The sequence below is a fragment of the Ursus arctos genome, chromosome X, assembly GCF_023065955.2.
Source record: "Ursus arctos isolate Adak ecotype North America chromosome X, UrsArc2.0, whole genome shotgun sequence".
Lineage (NCBI taxonomy): Eukaryota > Metazoa > Chordata > Mammalia > Carnivora > Ursidae > Ursus > Ursus arctos.
The window spans coordinates 61,700,604-61,716,170 of NC_079873.1; the positions used below are offsets into that span (position 1 = coordinate 61,700,604).

General features: G+C 37.6%; 1 protein-coding gene across 1 annotated transcript in view; it reads right to left on the minus strand.

Annotated features, from left to right (window-relative positions):
* The window catches only part of MAGT1 (magnesium transporter 1), a 69,131-nt gene extending 53,564 nt beyond the window's left edge, over positions 1 to 15,567 (minus strand). Inside the window, exons 1-2 of the mRNA XM_026480120.4 lie at positions 15,278 to 15,567; positions 805 to 974 (exon numbers count right to left, since the gene is read on the minus strand). Coding sequence (XP_026335905.1) covers positions 805 to 974; positions 15,278 to 15,379 — 272 coding nt within the window. The 5' untranslated portion in view covers positions 15,380 to 15,567. The remainder of the gene's footprint in view (positions 1 to 804; positions 975 to 15,277) is intronic.

Here is a 15,567-nt window from a genome sequence, read left to right on the forward strand (position 1 = left end):
TGAGATTAGTCTCCACTTCCAAGGTTTACAATCACTACAAAATAATCTAGAAAAAAGAAAACATCTCTAAATCATAAGTTTTTATTTTCTAAAAATGTTCTCCTGTAATTCCAAATTTGAATGTAGCTACCATTATTGCATTAATAATTATCTCTAGCTTTGGGTAGACCAGTTAAAAGATTTTGGAACCAGGCACCTGGGTAGCTTAGCTCAGTCGGTTAAATGTCTACCGTCAGCTCAGGTCATGATCCCAGGGTTCTGGGATCGAGTTCCATATCAGACTCCCTACTTGGTGGGGAGTCTGCTTCTCCCTTTCCCCCTTCTCCTGGGCTCTCTCTCTCTCACTTGCCCACTCTCCCTCAAATAAATAAATAAAATCTTTAAAAAAAAGATTTTGGAACCTATTTCTCCACAAATGAGAGAACACTTGCTTTACTTACCTTTTGGGGTTGTTGTATAAAATAAGACTATGAAACTGAAATAACTTATAAATAGTAAAATACTGCATCAAGCCTATTGGCATACATTTATGTAAGTTGATACCAATTTATATGATGATTATTCAATTTTTAAGTTATTCCTATCATGGCTACCACAATACTTTATCCTTGCTCTTTGTTCCCCCCACTAATGTGGGCAAACAAGAAATGACTGTAAAAAAGGGCAATATGTGTTACTACAGACATCCTAAGGTATATACAGTAATTGTTTATGTACCCACTGAACTAATTTGGTTCTTCTAGGATTGAGAAACGGTTAAAATCTTATGTTATTTAATTTTAAAGTGTAGTTGAAAGTTCATACTTGCACACGACACACTGTCTGTGAAGTTGGAGAGCAGTGAACATGACAATAACGGAGTAGTTTCTTGGTGGGGCTTTAACAAGGCGACGGAACTTGTCTCCATTCATTCTTATTACAGGTCTTTTATTGGTCCATTCCATCAGTTGACTAACCTTTTCTGATAACACCATCTAAAAAAAAAAAAAAAAAAGGAGGAGCATGTGTTAATGCTCTCAGTGTGGCATTTGAAGTTCTTTTTAACTAGGCAACTTACTTAAAACCAAGACTAACAAGCAGAGGTACACAGAAACTGTGAGAAACCTAAAAATAAAATCTGATAATTGGGCCTGATAATTATTCTTAAAATTCTATTATTTCATGATGAGATTTAATCAGATACTATACTGTTGATGTGAATTATTTACTAATAAATAAAATACAAAATCATAAAACCTTTCATTTGCCAAAGATTCCAAAGAATATTGAGTTAAACCAGTTAGTTTTGTACAAGAATTTGCTTCTCAAAACCAAACCAAAATAAAAACAAAACACACCTATAAAGACACTGGAGTAGTTAAAACAATCTTGAAAACAAAGAATAAAATGGGAGGATCACTCCACCTGATTTTAAGGTTTAATATATAGGAATAATAAGCAAGGCAGAGTGGTACTGATGAAAGAATAGACTCATGGATCAATGGCACAGAAACAGACCTACATTAAGTATAGCCAACTGATTTTCCACAAAGGTGCAAAAACTCAGTAAAGCAAGGACAGCCTTTTCAACAAATAGTGCTGGAGCACATGGACATCCATGGTCAAAAACAGGAATCTCGAACTAAACTTCATACTTTATACAAAAATTAACTCAAACTGGATCACATACTTAAACATCAAAACGAAAACTGAAAATTTTAGAAAAAAAGAAAAAAGGGGCACCTGGCTGGCTCAGTCAGTGAAGCATGTGACTCTTGATCTCGGGGTTGTGAGTTCAAGCGCCACACTGGGCATACTGCTTACTTAAAAATTTTTTCTTTAGGAAAAAAATTAGGAGAGAACATTTAGGATCATGGGCTAGGGAAAGAGTTCTTAGACCTGAAACCAAAAAGCATGATTCATAAAAAAGAAAAAAAAAAGATAAACAACCTCACCAAACTTAAAATTTTTTCTCTAGGAAAGACCATGTTAAGAGGAGGAAAAGACAAGCTACAGAGTGGGAGAAAATATTTTCAAAATGCATATCTGACAAAGGATTAGTAGTTATAATATACTTTTAAAAACTATCAAAACTTGAGGTGCCTGGGCGGCTCAGTCAGGTAGGCATCTGACTCTTGGTTTCAGCTCAGGTCATGATCTCAGGGTCATGGGATCAAGCCCCATGTTGGGTTCTGTGCACAGCAGGGAGTCTGCTTGAGATTCTCTCCCTTTTCCTCTGTCCCTGCTCACCTGCACGCATGTGTGCTCTAATAAATAAGTAAATATAATCTTTAAAAAAAAAGAAATGGAACTTGTTTTTCCAGGAAGGGAATAGTAACATGGATTCTAAAAATGCATGATTTACCTTTAAAGCATGGCTGAGTTCAGCCAATACTGAAAAAAAAAATTATTTCCTGAGTATACCTATGAACAACAGAGAAAGAATGTACAAAAATTAGTTTTGTATCAGATGCAAAATAATTCCAGTAAAAGCCATAAAATGAATATGTCACAAATAGAAAACCAAATATAAACTCTAAGCCCATAGAGAAATATATACACTCTTAAAAGATTAGTACAACAAATAATTAACAAGACTTGTGGAACAATGATACTGAGGAAACATCACTCTAAACCAGGGTTTTACAACAGTGGCAATACTGACATCTTGAGCCAGATAATTCTTTGTTGTCAGGAGTTGTCCTGCATATTGTAGGATGTTGAGCAGCATCCCTGATCTCCACCCATCAGAGACCAGTAGTACCCCTACCTTCAGCTGCAACAACCAAAAATGTCTCCAGACATTGCCAGATAACCCCAGGGAGCAAAATTCCCCTCTTCCCTTACTGAGAATCACTGTTGTAAACTGAAAAGAATTTTCACAGTATGACTTAAGTTTTTATCATCTTAGTATGTATTCAATTTTTTAATTCATTACTGATCAGAATGCAATATAAAATAAAAATGTGGCAATAAAGTAAACCAAAACTTCTCAGAGCAAGCCCTCAGCATAATGGGTAATAAACTTTCAATACCCATGTTTCTCCAGGTGTGGTTGGTATAAAGGAGCTTGTTAGATGTTAAGACTTCCAGGTTTCATCTTCTAGTAAATTTGATTCAGTAGGTCTACTGTAGGTTCCAAGAATATGAAATTTTAACAGGTAACCCAAGTGATTCTTTATATACACTGAAGTTTCAGAACTACTGCTATACATTCTCATTCTTATGGACAGAGACTACATATGGACAGAGACCTATACATAACATAGGGAAATTAAATAAACATTAAGCTATTCAAATGATGAACAGAAGAAAAAAAAAACATCATTCCTAATAATAAACCACTACCTGATCTTCCTGGAATGACTGAAGAATGTGATATATTTTAGATAAGTCAAATATAACATCTTAATAATTAAGACACTTTTAAAAAATTCCACTAGAGTTAACATACAGTGTTATATTAGTTTCAGGTGTACAATACAGTGATTCAACAATTCTTACATTCCTCAGCCCTCATCAAAATAAGTGTACTCTTAATCCCCTTCACCTACTTCACCCATCCTCCATCCACCTCCCCTTTGGTAACCACCTGTTCATTCTCTATAGTTAAGAGTCTGCTTTTTGGTTTGTCTTTTTTTCCTTTGTTTTATTAATTCCACATAAGATTGAAATCATATGGTATTTGCCTTTCTCTGACTGCCTTACTTCACATAGCATTATACTCTCTAGTTCCATCCATGTTGTTGCAAATGGCAAGATTTCGTTCTTTTTTATGGCTGAATAATATACACACGCACACATATATATGGATAAAGATGATATGATATATATTCATATACATGTATCACATATACATATATTCATATACATATATATGTATATATATCACATCATCTTTATCCATTCATCTATCAATGGACACTTGGGATGCTACCATAATTTGGCTATTGTAAATAATGCTGTGATAAACATAGGGGTGCATATATCCTTTTGAATTAGTGTTTTTGTATTCTTTGTGTAAATACCCAGTAGTGCAATTACTGGATCATATGGTAATTATATTTTTAATTTTTTGAGGAACCACCATACTGCCACAGTGGCTGCACCAGTTTGCATTTCCACCAACAGTGCACCAGGGTTCGTTTTTTTCCATATCCTTGCCAACACTTGTTTCTTATTTTTCATTTTAGCCATTCTGCCAGGTGTGAGGTGACATCTCATTGTACTTTTGATGTGCATTTCCCTGATGATCAGTGATACTGAGCATCTTTTCATGGAAAGATGTCTATTCATGTCTTCTGCCAATTTTTAATTGGATTATTTGTGTTTTTCTGGTGTTGAGTTATAGAAATTCTTTATATATTTTGGATACTAACCCTTTATTGGATATGTCATTTGCAAAAATCTTCTCCCACTCCGTAGGTTGCCTTTTAGTTTTGTTGATTGTTTCCTTCACTGTGCAGAAGCTTTTTATCTTAGCAGAAGCTTTTTATCTTAATGAATTCCGAATAGTTTATTTTTGCTTTTGTTTCCCTTGCCTCAGGAGACGTATCTAGAAAAATGTTGCCAAATGTCAGACACATTTTCTAGACATATCTAGAAAAAAAGGCCAATGTCAGACTTTACTGCCTGTGCTCTTCTAGGATTTTTATAGTTTCAGGTCTCACATTTAGGTCCTTAATCCATTTTGAGTTTATTTTTGGATATGTAAAAACATGGTCTGGTTTTCCCCACACCATTTGTTGAAGGGACTTTTTTCCATTGCACATTCTTGCATCCTTTTTTTTTTAATATTTTATTTATTTATTTGAGAGACAGCCAGCAAGAGAGGGAACACAGGCAGAGGGAGTGGGAGAGGAAGAAGCAGGCTCCCAGAGGAGGAGCCTGATGTGGGGCTTGATTCCAGAACACCGGGATCACGCCCTGAGCCGAAGGCAGACGCTTAATGACTGAGCCACTCAGGCACCCCACATTCTTGCATCCTTTGTTGAAGATTAATTGACCACATATAATTGAGGGTTTGTTTCTGGGGTTCCTAGTGTTCCGTTGATCAATGTGTCTATTTTTGTGCCAGTGCCATACTGTTTTGATTATTACAGCTTTGCAGTACAACCTGAAGTCTGGAATTGTGATACCTCCAGCTTTATTTTTTTTTTCAAGACTGCTTTTTCTATTCGGGGTCTTTTGTGGCTCCATACAAATTTTAGGGTTGTTTATTCTAGTTCTATGTTAAATGCTGCTGGTATTTTGATAGGGATTACATTAGATCTATAGATTGCTTTGGGTAGCATGGACATTTTAACAATATTTGTTCTTTCTATCCATGAGCATGGAATATCTTTCCATCTGTTTGTGTCATCTCCAATTTCATTCATCAGTGTTTTATAGTTTTTAGAGTACAGGTCCTAGCCACTTCTTTCACTAGTCCTCTGACTTCTCTAGTATATGGTTTTATAAAGGAATTTCTCTTTTCTTCACATTTGAGTTGAAAGCTTTCTTGATTGTCTAGTACTGAAGAATCTTCTTCCTTAGGATACCTTTCATCCATTATCAAGAGCCCACCGTTTGAATACTGAAAGCTACGGCTCAGAAATAAAACTTTTGTTTTTCTACAGCATCTTTACTAAGTCCCACTATGCACTCCCCAGATCTCCCTTTATTTTCCAGAGACATAACCTTCAAAGAATTAAAATGTTGCCCACACCCTTCATGTCCTTCTATTTATTATTTAATATTTTAAAGTTAAGAACCACAAAGGACTATAGTACAGAAAAGAGGTTTATCAAATGAATTATTCAGCAACTAAAAAAAGCAATTGATTTGGAAACAACTCCTTTTGCAAATACTATTTCCACTAATAGCTTCACTAAACATTTAAGAAAATATATCCATCCAGTTTTTAATTTGCATTAGATATATTTATTCAAAACAAAATATAGGCTTGCTATGGAAAAACATTAAATGTATAAGGAAGGACTTTTATAATCAATTTCCCCCCTTCCTGGACTACATTATTTATTTTTGACTCAAAAAAAAACAAGAAAGAGCAATATTATTCACAACTAAAATACTAACCAGCAAAGTTAAGTAAGCTTGAACTCCCTGTTCTCTTGAAACATTTTAATTAGTATGACCACAAAATAATCCTAACAGGAAGTCAATTAATATCCCTAATCCTGTTAGCAATAATCAAGTATGATGAACATTTTAGGCCTATGAAGGATTAAGAGGGCCAAGAAAAGGCAGTGACACAATAGTTTAATTTTGCTCTACCTGCTTGCATAATAGTTATCTAAATTAGCTCTAGTAAACTAGATTAAGTCTGAACAACTACAAATTCTTCTACTGCTCCTGAATCTCTCTCATGAAAAATAGCATATAGGAATCCATTATTATTTAAAGCTGAAATCTGATCCTGCCATTAAGATTTCTTCTGAATTTCAGAAGTAATAAAGCTAAACATCACCAGTCTGAATTCTTCTAAAATGCACCTCCCTTCCCCCACCTCCAAACCTATTTGACTGTATCTGTGCTCTACACCATCAGGGTTTATTTACAAAAATTCTTGGTATTTTTAGTTTTCTTAATCATCCACTAGTTTTCAGACATTAGTAAAGTAAGATTCCTGGTTAAGCAATACATGTCCAACTCCATCCTCAAATTAAGAGTGACACTAAACAGATCTGGAAACATATCTGGCAGATAACAACTGAAAGAATCAGACAATGAACCGAGAAGAGAACATTTTTAATCCTTAAATGTCATGTGCTCCATTCTCAGTGTACCTAATTTCTGGACAGGACTAAAATACACTCTGTCCCCTCTCCGTGATGTTTTGGTTATAGGGGGTACCTCAATTTGTTTTGCAACTGCTACTGGGCCTTTGATTCTTAGTAATAAGGTATTTTCTAAAGAATCACAGAGATTTTGCACATTTGACAATTTCATTTCTCAGTTTTCAAAGCAATGTCAGAAAGTGTAGAAGTTTTTCCAACAATAACCTGCCTTGTCAAAATACGCAGTAATTCTATTTTCTGAATATCCATAAAAACATCACAAAAAGATCAACCAAAAAATATTTTACTACCACAGAGGAACACAATCTTATTTTCTAATACTCATTTAATGTCTTCTACATGCAGGGATGGCATTAGACACCTTACTGCCCTCATTTAATTTACACAATATGCAAACAGGCATTTTTGCATTCTACTGAAAACGAAAATGAGACTCAGTAACTGGCTAAGGATCATTAGGGTTGCATTAACACATATGCTATTTATCCAACAGTACATTAAAAGGATTATCGATCATGACCAGGTGGGATTTATTCCTGGGGATGCAAGGGTGGTTCAACATTCGCATATCAACCAATGTGATAGAACACATTAATAAAGACAAGAACTATATGATCCTCTCAATTGGTGCAAAAAAAGCATTTGACAAAATACAGCATCCTTTCCTGATTAAAACTCTTCAGAGTGTAGGGATAGAGAGTACATTCCTCAATTCCATAAAAACCATCTGTGAAAAGCCCACAGAGAATATCATTCTCAATGGGGAAAAGCTGAGAGCTTTTCCTTAAGATCAGGAACACAACAAGGATGCCCACTTGTGCCGCTATTGTTCAACATAGTACTGGAAGTCCTAGCCTCAGCAATCAGACAACAAAAAGAAATAAAAGGTATTCAAATTGGCAAAGAAATAGTCAAATTCTCTCTCTTCACACATGACATGATATTTTATGTGGAAAACCCAAAAGACTCGACCCCCAAATTACTAGAATTCATACAGCAATTCAGTAATGTGACAGGATACAAAATCAATGCACAGAAATCAGTTGCTTTTCTAGCTTCTGCACAGCCAAGGAAACAGTCAAAAAAACTAAGAGGCAGCCCACGGAATGGGAGAATGTATTTGCAAATGACACTACAGATAAAAGACTGGTATCCAAGATCTACAAAGAACTTCTCAAACTCAATACACGAGAAACAAATAAACAAATCATAAAATGGGCAGAAGATATGAACAGACACTTTTCCAATGAAGACATACAAACGACTAACAGACACATGAAAAAATGTTCAAAATCATTAGCCATCAAGGAAATTCAAATCAAAACCACACTGAGATACCACCTTACGCCAGTTAGAATGGCAAGAATAGACAAGGCAAGAAACAACAATTGTTGGAGAGGATGTGGAGAAAGGGGATCCCTCCTACATTGTTGGTGCGAATGCAAGTTGGTACAGCCACTCTGGAAAACAGTGTGGAGGTCCCTTAAAAAGTTAAAAATTGAGCTACCCTATGACCCAGCCATTGCACTACTGGCTATTTACCCCAAAGATACAGACGTAGTGAAGAGAAGGGCCATATGCACCCTAATGTTCATAGCAGCATTGTCCACAAGAGCTAAATCGTGGAAGGAACCGAGATGCCCTTCAACAGACGAATGGATTAAGAAGTTGTGGTCCATATATACAATGGAATATTACTCGGCTATCAGAAAGAACGAGTTCTCAACATTTGCTGCAACATGGAAGGCACTGGAGGAGATAATGCTAAGTGAAATAAGTCAAGCAGAGAAAGACAATTATCATATGATTTCTCTCATCTATGGAACATAAGAACTAGGAAGATCGGTAGGGGAAGAAAGGGATAAAGAAAGGGGGGTAATCAGAAGGGGGAATGAAGCATGAGAGACTATGGACTCTGAGAAACAAACTGAGGGCTTCAGAGGGGAGGGAGGTGGGGAATGGGATAGACTGGTGATAGGTAGTAAGGAGGGCACGTATTGCATGGTGCACTGGGTGTTATACACAACTAATGAATCATCGAACTTTACATCAGAAACCAGGGATGTACTGTATGGTGACGAACATAATATAATAAAAAAACATTTAAAAAATTCAGTTGCTTTCCTATACACTGACAATGTAACTACAGAAAGAGAAATTAGGGAATTAATTCCATTTATAATAGCACCAAAAACAATAAGATACCTAGGAATAAACCTAGCCGAAGAGGTAAAGGATCTATACTCTAGAAACTACAGAACACTTATGAAAGAAATTGAGGAAGACACAAAAAGATGGAAAAACATTCCATGCTCGTGGATTGGGAGAATAAACATTGTTAAAATGTCTATGCTGCCCAGAGCAATCTCCACTTTCAACGCCATCCCTATTAAAATACCATTGGCATTTTTCAAAGAACTGGAACAAACAATCCTAAAATTTGTGTGGAACCATAAAAGACCCCAAGTCGCCAAAGAAATGTTGGAAAAGAAAAATAAAGCTGGAGGCATTTCGTGCCATATTACAAAGCTGTGATCACCAAAACAGCATGGTACTGGCACAAAAACAGACACATAGATCAATGGAACAGAACAGAGTCTCCAGAAATGGACCCTCAACTCTATGGTCATCCAATCTTCAACAAATCAGGAAAAAATATCCAATGGAAAAAAAGCCAGGCTCTTCAATAAATGGTGCTGGGGAAATTGGCCAGCTATATAAAAGAAGAATAAGACTTGTCCATTCTCTTATACCATACACAAAGATAAACTCTAAATGGATGAAAGACCTCGATGTGAGACAGGAATCCATCTAAATCCTAGAGGAGAACATAGATAGTAACCTCTTCGACAACGGCCACAGTAACTTCTTTCATGACACATCTCCAAAGTCAAGGAAAACAAAAGCAAAAATGAACTTTTGGGACTTTCAAGATAAAGAGCTTCTGCACAGCAAAGGAAACAGTCAACAAATCTAAGAGGCAACCCACAGAATGGGAGAAGATATTTGCGAATGACATTACAGATAAAGGGCTGATATCCAAGATCTATAAAGAACTTCTCAAACTCCACACTCAAAAAACAAATAAGTCAAAAAATGGGCAGAAGACATGAACAGACACTTCTCCAAAGAAGACATACAAACGGCCAACAGACACATGAAAAAACGTTCAACATCACTAGCCATCAGGGAAATTCAAATCAAAACCACATTGAGATACCACTTTACACCAGTTAGAATGGCAAAAATTAACAAGGCAGGAAACAAATGTTGGCGAGGATGCGGAGAAAGGGGAACCCTCTTACACTGTTGGTGGGAATGCAACTGGTACAGCCACTTCAGAAAACACTCTGGACGTTCCTTAAAAAGTTAAAAATAGAGCTACCCTGTGACCCAGCAATTGCACTACTGGTCATTTACCTGAAAGATACAGATGTAGTGGAAAGAAGGGGCACGTGCACCCCAATGTTCACACAGCATTGTCCACAAGCCAAACCATGGAAGGAGCCAAGATGCCCTTCAACAGACGAATGGATAAAGATGTGGTTCATATATACAATGGAATATTACTCAGCCATCAGAAAGGATGAATACCCTCCATTTGCATCAACATGGATGGGACTGGAGGAGATTATGCTAAATGAAATAAGTGAAGCAGAGAAAGATAATTATCATATGGGTTCACTCATATGTGGAACATAAGGAATAGCATGGAGGACATTAGGTGGAGGAAGGGAAAACTGAAGAGGGGGAAATCAAAGGGAGAGACGAACCATGAGAGACTATGGACTCCAGGAAACAATCTGAGGGTTTCAGAGGGGTGGGGGGAAAGGGGTAACCTGGTGATGGGTATTAAGGAGGGCACAAGTTGTGACGAGCACTGGGTGTTATATTCAAATAATGAATCATGGAACATTACATCAAAAACTAATGACATACTGTATGGTGACTAATACAACATAACAAAAAGATATCTACATTTTCGACACAAAAAAACACATATGCTCTTTAAAATTTTACAAAATTTTTTTGAAAACTGAGAAAGGGGAGAAAATCTATCATCCTAGCATTATTATGATCATTTTTATTAGGTTTCAGTATGCTATGTGCATTCACTGTTTTCCATATTTCATTTTCTCTATTATAGATTCCCAGAAGTAGATCAGGATATATAGATCATTTTATCAAAGGCTATGCTTTTTCATTTTTATCATGCTGCCTTCCTAAAATGACACCAGATGCAAGGACAAACAACTTCCCTTCTACCACAGGGGGATATAATTCATCTAAAAATAAAATAAGTCATTGAAAAAGAAGTCTTTGTGACCTAGCAGAGAGCACTGGGTTTGGAGTCAGACCAGGGACGGAATTCCAGCTCAGTCTCTAGAGCTGTCTTCTTTGGGCAAGCCCCCGATAATCTCTCTTGTTCAACATCAGTCCCCTCTTCACTAATCTTTGTAAAGGGATTAATACTTACTCTGCAGGGTTATTGTGAGGATTATAGGTAACGCATATAAACCATTGTGCCTGGCATGTAGAAGGCATTGAATAAATATTAGAGAATAATGTTCCAGTGAAAACACTATTATAGGCATAAATAATCAGACAAGTAAGATAGCATTACATTTAACAATAGACAACCAGGAGGAACTTGAGTGATTTTTAATTATATTAATTTAGGAAAATCGTCTTTTAATTTTTTTTAATTTTTTGAATTTGTCAGAGAGACAGAACACAAGCTGGGGGGAGAGGCAGAGGGAGAAGTAGGCCCTGAGATCACGACCTGAGCTGAAGGCAGACGCTTAACCGACTGAGCCACCCAGGCATCCTGAAATGTGTCTTTTTAAAAGGAATACTTAAGATTATAAGCCCAGGCAACCTACTATTTAAAGGCACATCTACTATGGTGGATAGACCTGGGATTTTTTAAAAAATGTTTTCAAAAATTGACCAAAAGAAGTATTCTACAACAGAACACCTATATTTTATTTATTTTTTAATAATGATATTTTTTTATTATGTTAGTCACCGTACAGTACATCCCTGGTTTTGATGTAAAGTTCCATGATTCATTAGTTGCGTATAAAACCCAGTGCACCATGCAATACGTGCCCTCCTTACTACCCATCACCAGTCTATCCCATTCCCCCACCCCCCTCCCCTCTGAAGCCCTCAGTTTGTTTCTCAGAGTCCATAGTCTAGGAGAAGAAAGGGATAAAAAAGGGGGGGTAATCAGAAGGGGGAATGAAGCATGAGAGAACACCTATATTTTAAAAGTGTCTCAAGTAGTATCACAGTAATCTTTTTTTAAAGATTTATTTTTATTTTTTTAATATTTATTTGAGAGAAAGAGTGAGAGAGAGAGAGAGATCAAGTAGGAGCGGGGGTAAGGAGCAGAGGGGAGGGGAGAAGCAGACTCTCCCACTGAGCAGGGAGCCCCACACGGTGTTTGATCCCAGGACCCTGGGATCACGACCTGAGCCAAAGGCAGACACTCAACCAACTGGGCCATCCAGGTGCCCCTTAAATATTTATTTTTATTTTAGAGAGAGAGACAACATGCAAGCAGGGTGGGAGAAGCGGGGTAGAGGGAGAGGGAGAGAGGATCCTGAAGCAGACTCCCCACTGAGCAGTGTTTGATCATGACCTGAGCCTAAACTAAGAGTTGGACGCTTAACTGCCTGAGCAACCTAGGTGCCCCACAGCAATCTTTTTTAAACAGCCTAAAACCTCCTCAGTTACAGAGGAAAGGGATAAAAGCTAAGCCATGTTTACCATCCTATATTAATTCCTTCTTTACTGATGAGAAAGTCCAATTTTAGGTTGTGAAACCTAAACAAACTGCAACTGAAAGAACAGATTCCTGACCCTACATACACACATTTATTTAATTAATTTCATGTTTATCAAGGACATTTTTGACACTGCTAGGTGCCAGGAAAACAAAAAGTAATTTAAAGGTACCTATTTTTTTTAAAAAAAAGTATATTCAAGATGCTCACAGTCTAATGGGGAAGACTGATATATGAACAATGGTAATATGATGTACTGAATTCATTTCAGTTCACCTGGGGGGACCAGGAAAAGCTTGCTTGTGGAAGAAGGTAATGTTTGAGCTAAGACTTGAAGAGTAGGAATCCTCAGGGGCGCCTGGGTGGCTCAGTCAAGTTAATCATCCGCCTTCGTCTGATGTCACGATCTCAGGGTTCTGGGATGGAACCCCCTGTCAGGCTCCCTGCTCAGCAGGGAGTCTGCTTCTCCCTTCTCTCTCCCTTTGCCTCTCCCTGCTTGTGCACACGCCCTCTCTCTCTCAAATAAATAAATAAATAAATTTTTAAAAAATGGGACATCTGGGTGGCTCAGTCAGCTAAGCGTCTCACTTCGGCTCAGGTCATGATCTCAGGGTTCTGGGATGAAGCCCGGCATCATCATGCTCCCTGCTCAGCAGGGAGCCTGCTTCTCCCTCTGCCTGCTGCTTCCCCTGCTTGTGCTCTCTCTCACTCTCTCTCTGTGACAAATAAAATCTTTTAAAAAAAATCTTAAAAAAAAAAAGAGTAGGAATCCTCAGGTGAATGAGAGGGTGGGGTGAGAGAGAAGGAAAATACTCCAGCAGAAGTCCAGCAAAATACAGACACTTGCAAGAGAATACAGAAAGATCAAGGAAGGCAGGTAATTCAATATGACTTGTATAGGAAGGAGCTTGGACTAAGATAAGAAGCAGAAAAGGGTCAGGCTACAGAAGCCCTTTTATACTTTGCAAAACAGGTTAAAAGGTTTTCAGATTTTCATGTTAGCATCTCTGGCAATACTATGAAGGATGGGTTCAAGGATGACCAGTTAGGCAGTATTGCAATAGATTTGTAAGAGCAATAAGGGTCTGAAAAGTGTGCATCATGGGAAAGGAGTTGGAATCTGATTCCTTTTTAAACTATTTTATTGAGATAAAATTTACATAACATAAAATCCACCACGTTAACCATTTTAAAGCATATAATTTATTGCTGATTCCTTTTAAAAATAACCTATCTCCTGCTAGGCCCTTCTGCTTCTACTCCAGTGAAAGATTAAATGAATAAATATAATTAAACTGGACAAAACAGTAGTTTTACAAAAATCTTCACTTCTCTTATTTATAAAAAGTGGTTACTGTAGAAATTCAGACAATACCAGTACATAAGGTAAAAAGTGAAAGTGTTCCCCTAATGAACAATCCCAACTACCCAGAGAAAGCCACTCTTAAGACTGTTGTGTATCCTTACAAAAATTGCTCTATACATACATATGCACTTATATATGGGTGGTCTTGTGTTTTTGCATAAAAGGCATCTAAAATACAAAGTATTGCTCTATATCTTGTTATCCATGTAAAAACGTCCTGGAATCCTCTGAAAAATATCCTGTTCGCTATACCTTTGAAAACTGTATGTTTTTATTTTACTTTCTGCCAACCTAATAAGTAACTCATTCTAATTTGCTGGCTTATTTTTTTTTTCTTATCGAATAGTTCAAATATTCAGAAACAGAAAAGATAATTTCCTTTAAATTCAGCTCAAGTTGACAAGCATCTGAGATATCTAAATGATATTTTAAAAGTGTGTGTACAGGTGTTGTGTACTACAGGAAGCACAAAATGCACAGGAACTAGCGTAAGACTGACCTAGGGTTTTAGTCCTTGTTCTGCAACAAGTAACTGTGTAAGCTTAGGACTCGGTTTTCTTCAAACATAAAATCAGGGAGCATAAATAATATAAAAAGTTATAAGTAATCCTGAAAGCTCTAAGAGCATATGGCTCTCAGTCACAAATGTTTCAAAACACCATGTTAAAATATCTTTGCTTGGACTGCTTAATGATAAGGAAAGAATACTGTATCTCCTCTACTTGCCACAGTCAGTAAATTCCACAAAGAGGGAATATTAGTTTTTGTTCATTTATGCATACCAAGCTCCTACAACAGTGCTTGGCACGTTTGATATTGGTAAATTATTGAAATGGCTTAAGAGCTTCCATCCCAGTAAATTGCTTTGAATCAATTATTTGGACAATGTCATAAACACGGCATTATTTAGCTTTTCAGTTTAATTCTCACATTCCTGAAGCGAAAATGCTACAAACATATAGCTCTTAGGCATCTATAAGGGAGTTACATCTACTGACAGCAGAAAATTTCAAGAAATTCTACCCCCGGACCTACAGTGAAACTTCCCCTACCACCTGATGGGGCCCATACTCAAAGTAGTGTCAACACTCTCAGCTATGTACACGCACAGGCCTATAGAAGCCAGGTTGTCATCTACCCCACCCCTCTGAGGCTCTACATCCCTAGAAGACAAGGAGTTACAGTTTCTTCTCTCGCGAACATCATAACTCTTAAAAATGGTGAAATTGGAGCCACCAAAAGACACAGAACCAATGGGGAAAGGGGATGGGAAGGAGTACAGACCCTCTCAAGCCCCATTCTTTGGGAAAAGCCCGTGTTGCTGCAAACAGCGTCCTCACCTCCTTCTTTCTTTGGGCAGAGGCTGAGGAAACCCCGTAACTGAGCAGCAGCGCCACCGCCATGTTCGCGGAGACACACCAAAGCCACCAACGCGCTGCCATGTTCGCTTCTCTCTGTCTCTCTCGGAGAAGCGAAACTTTCCTGGGCTGGGTCTGAGTGCGGGGCGTGAGAACAGACAAACCAGCCCCCTGTCCCTCCTCATTGGTCCAGCTCAGCCCCGCTGGGCGACCCTTCACAGTACGTCACGACGCTCTACCGCTAGCAGCACGCTGAAAGACGGTTCACTTCT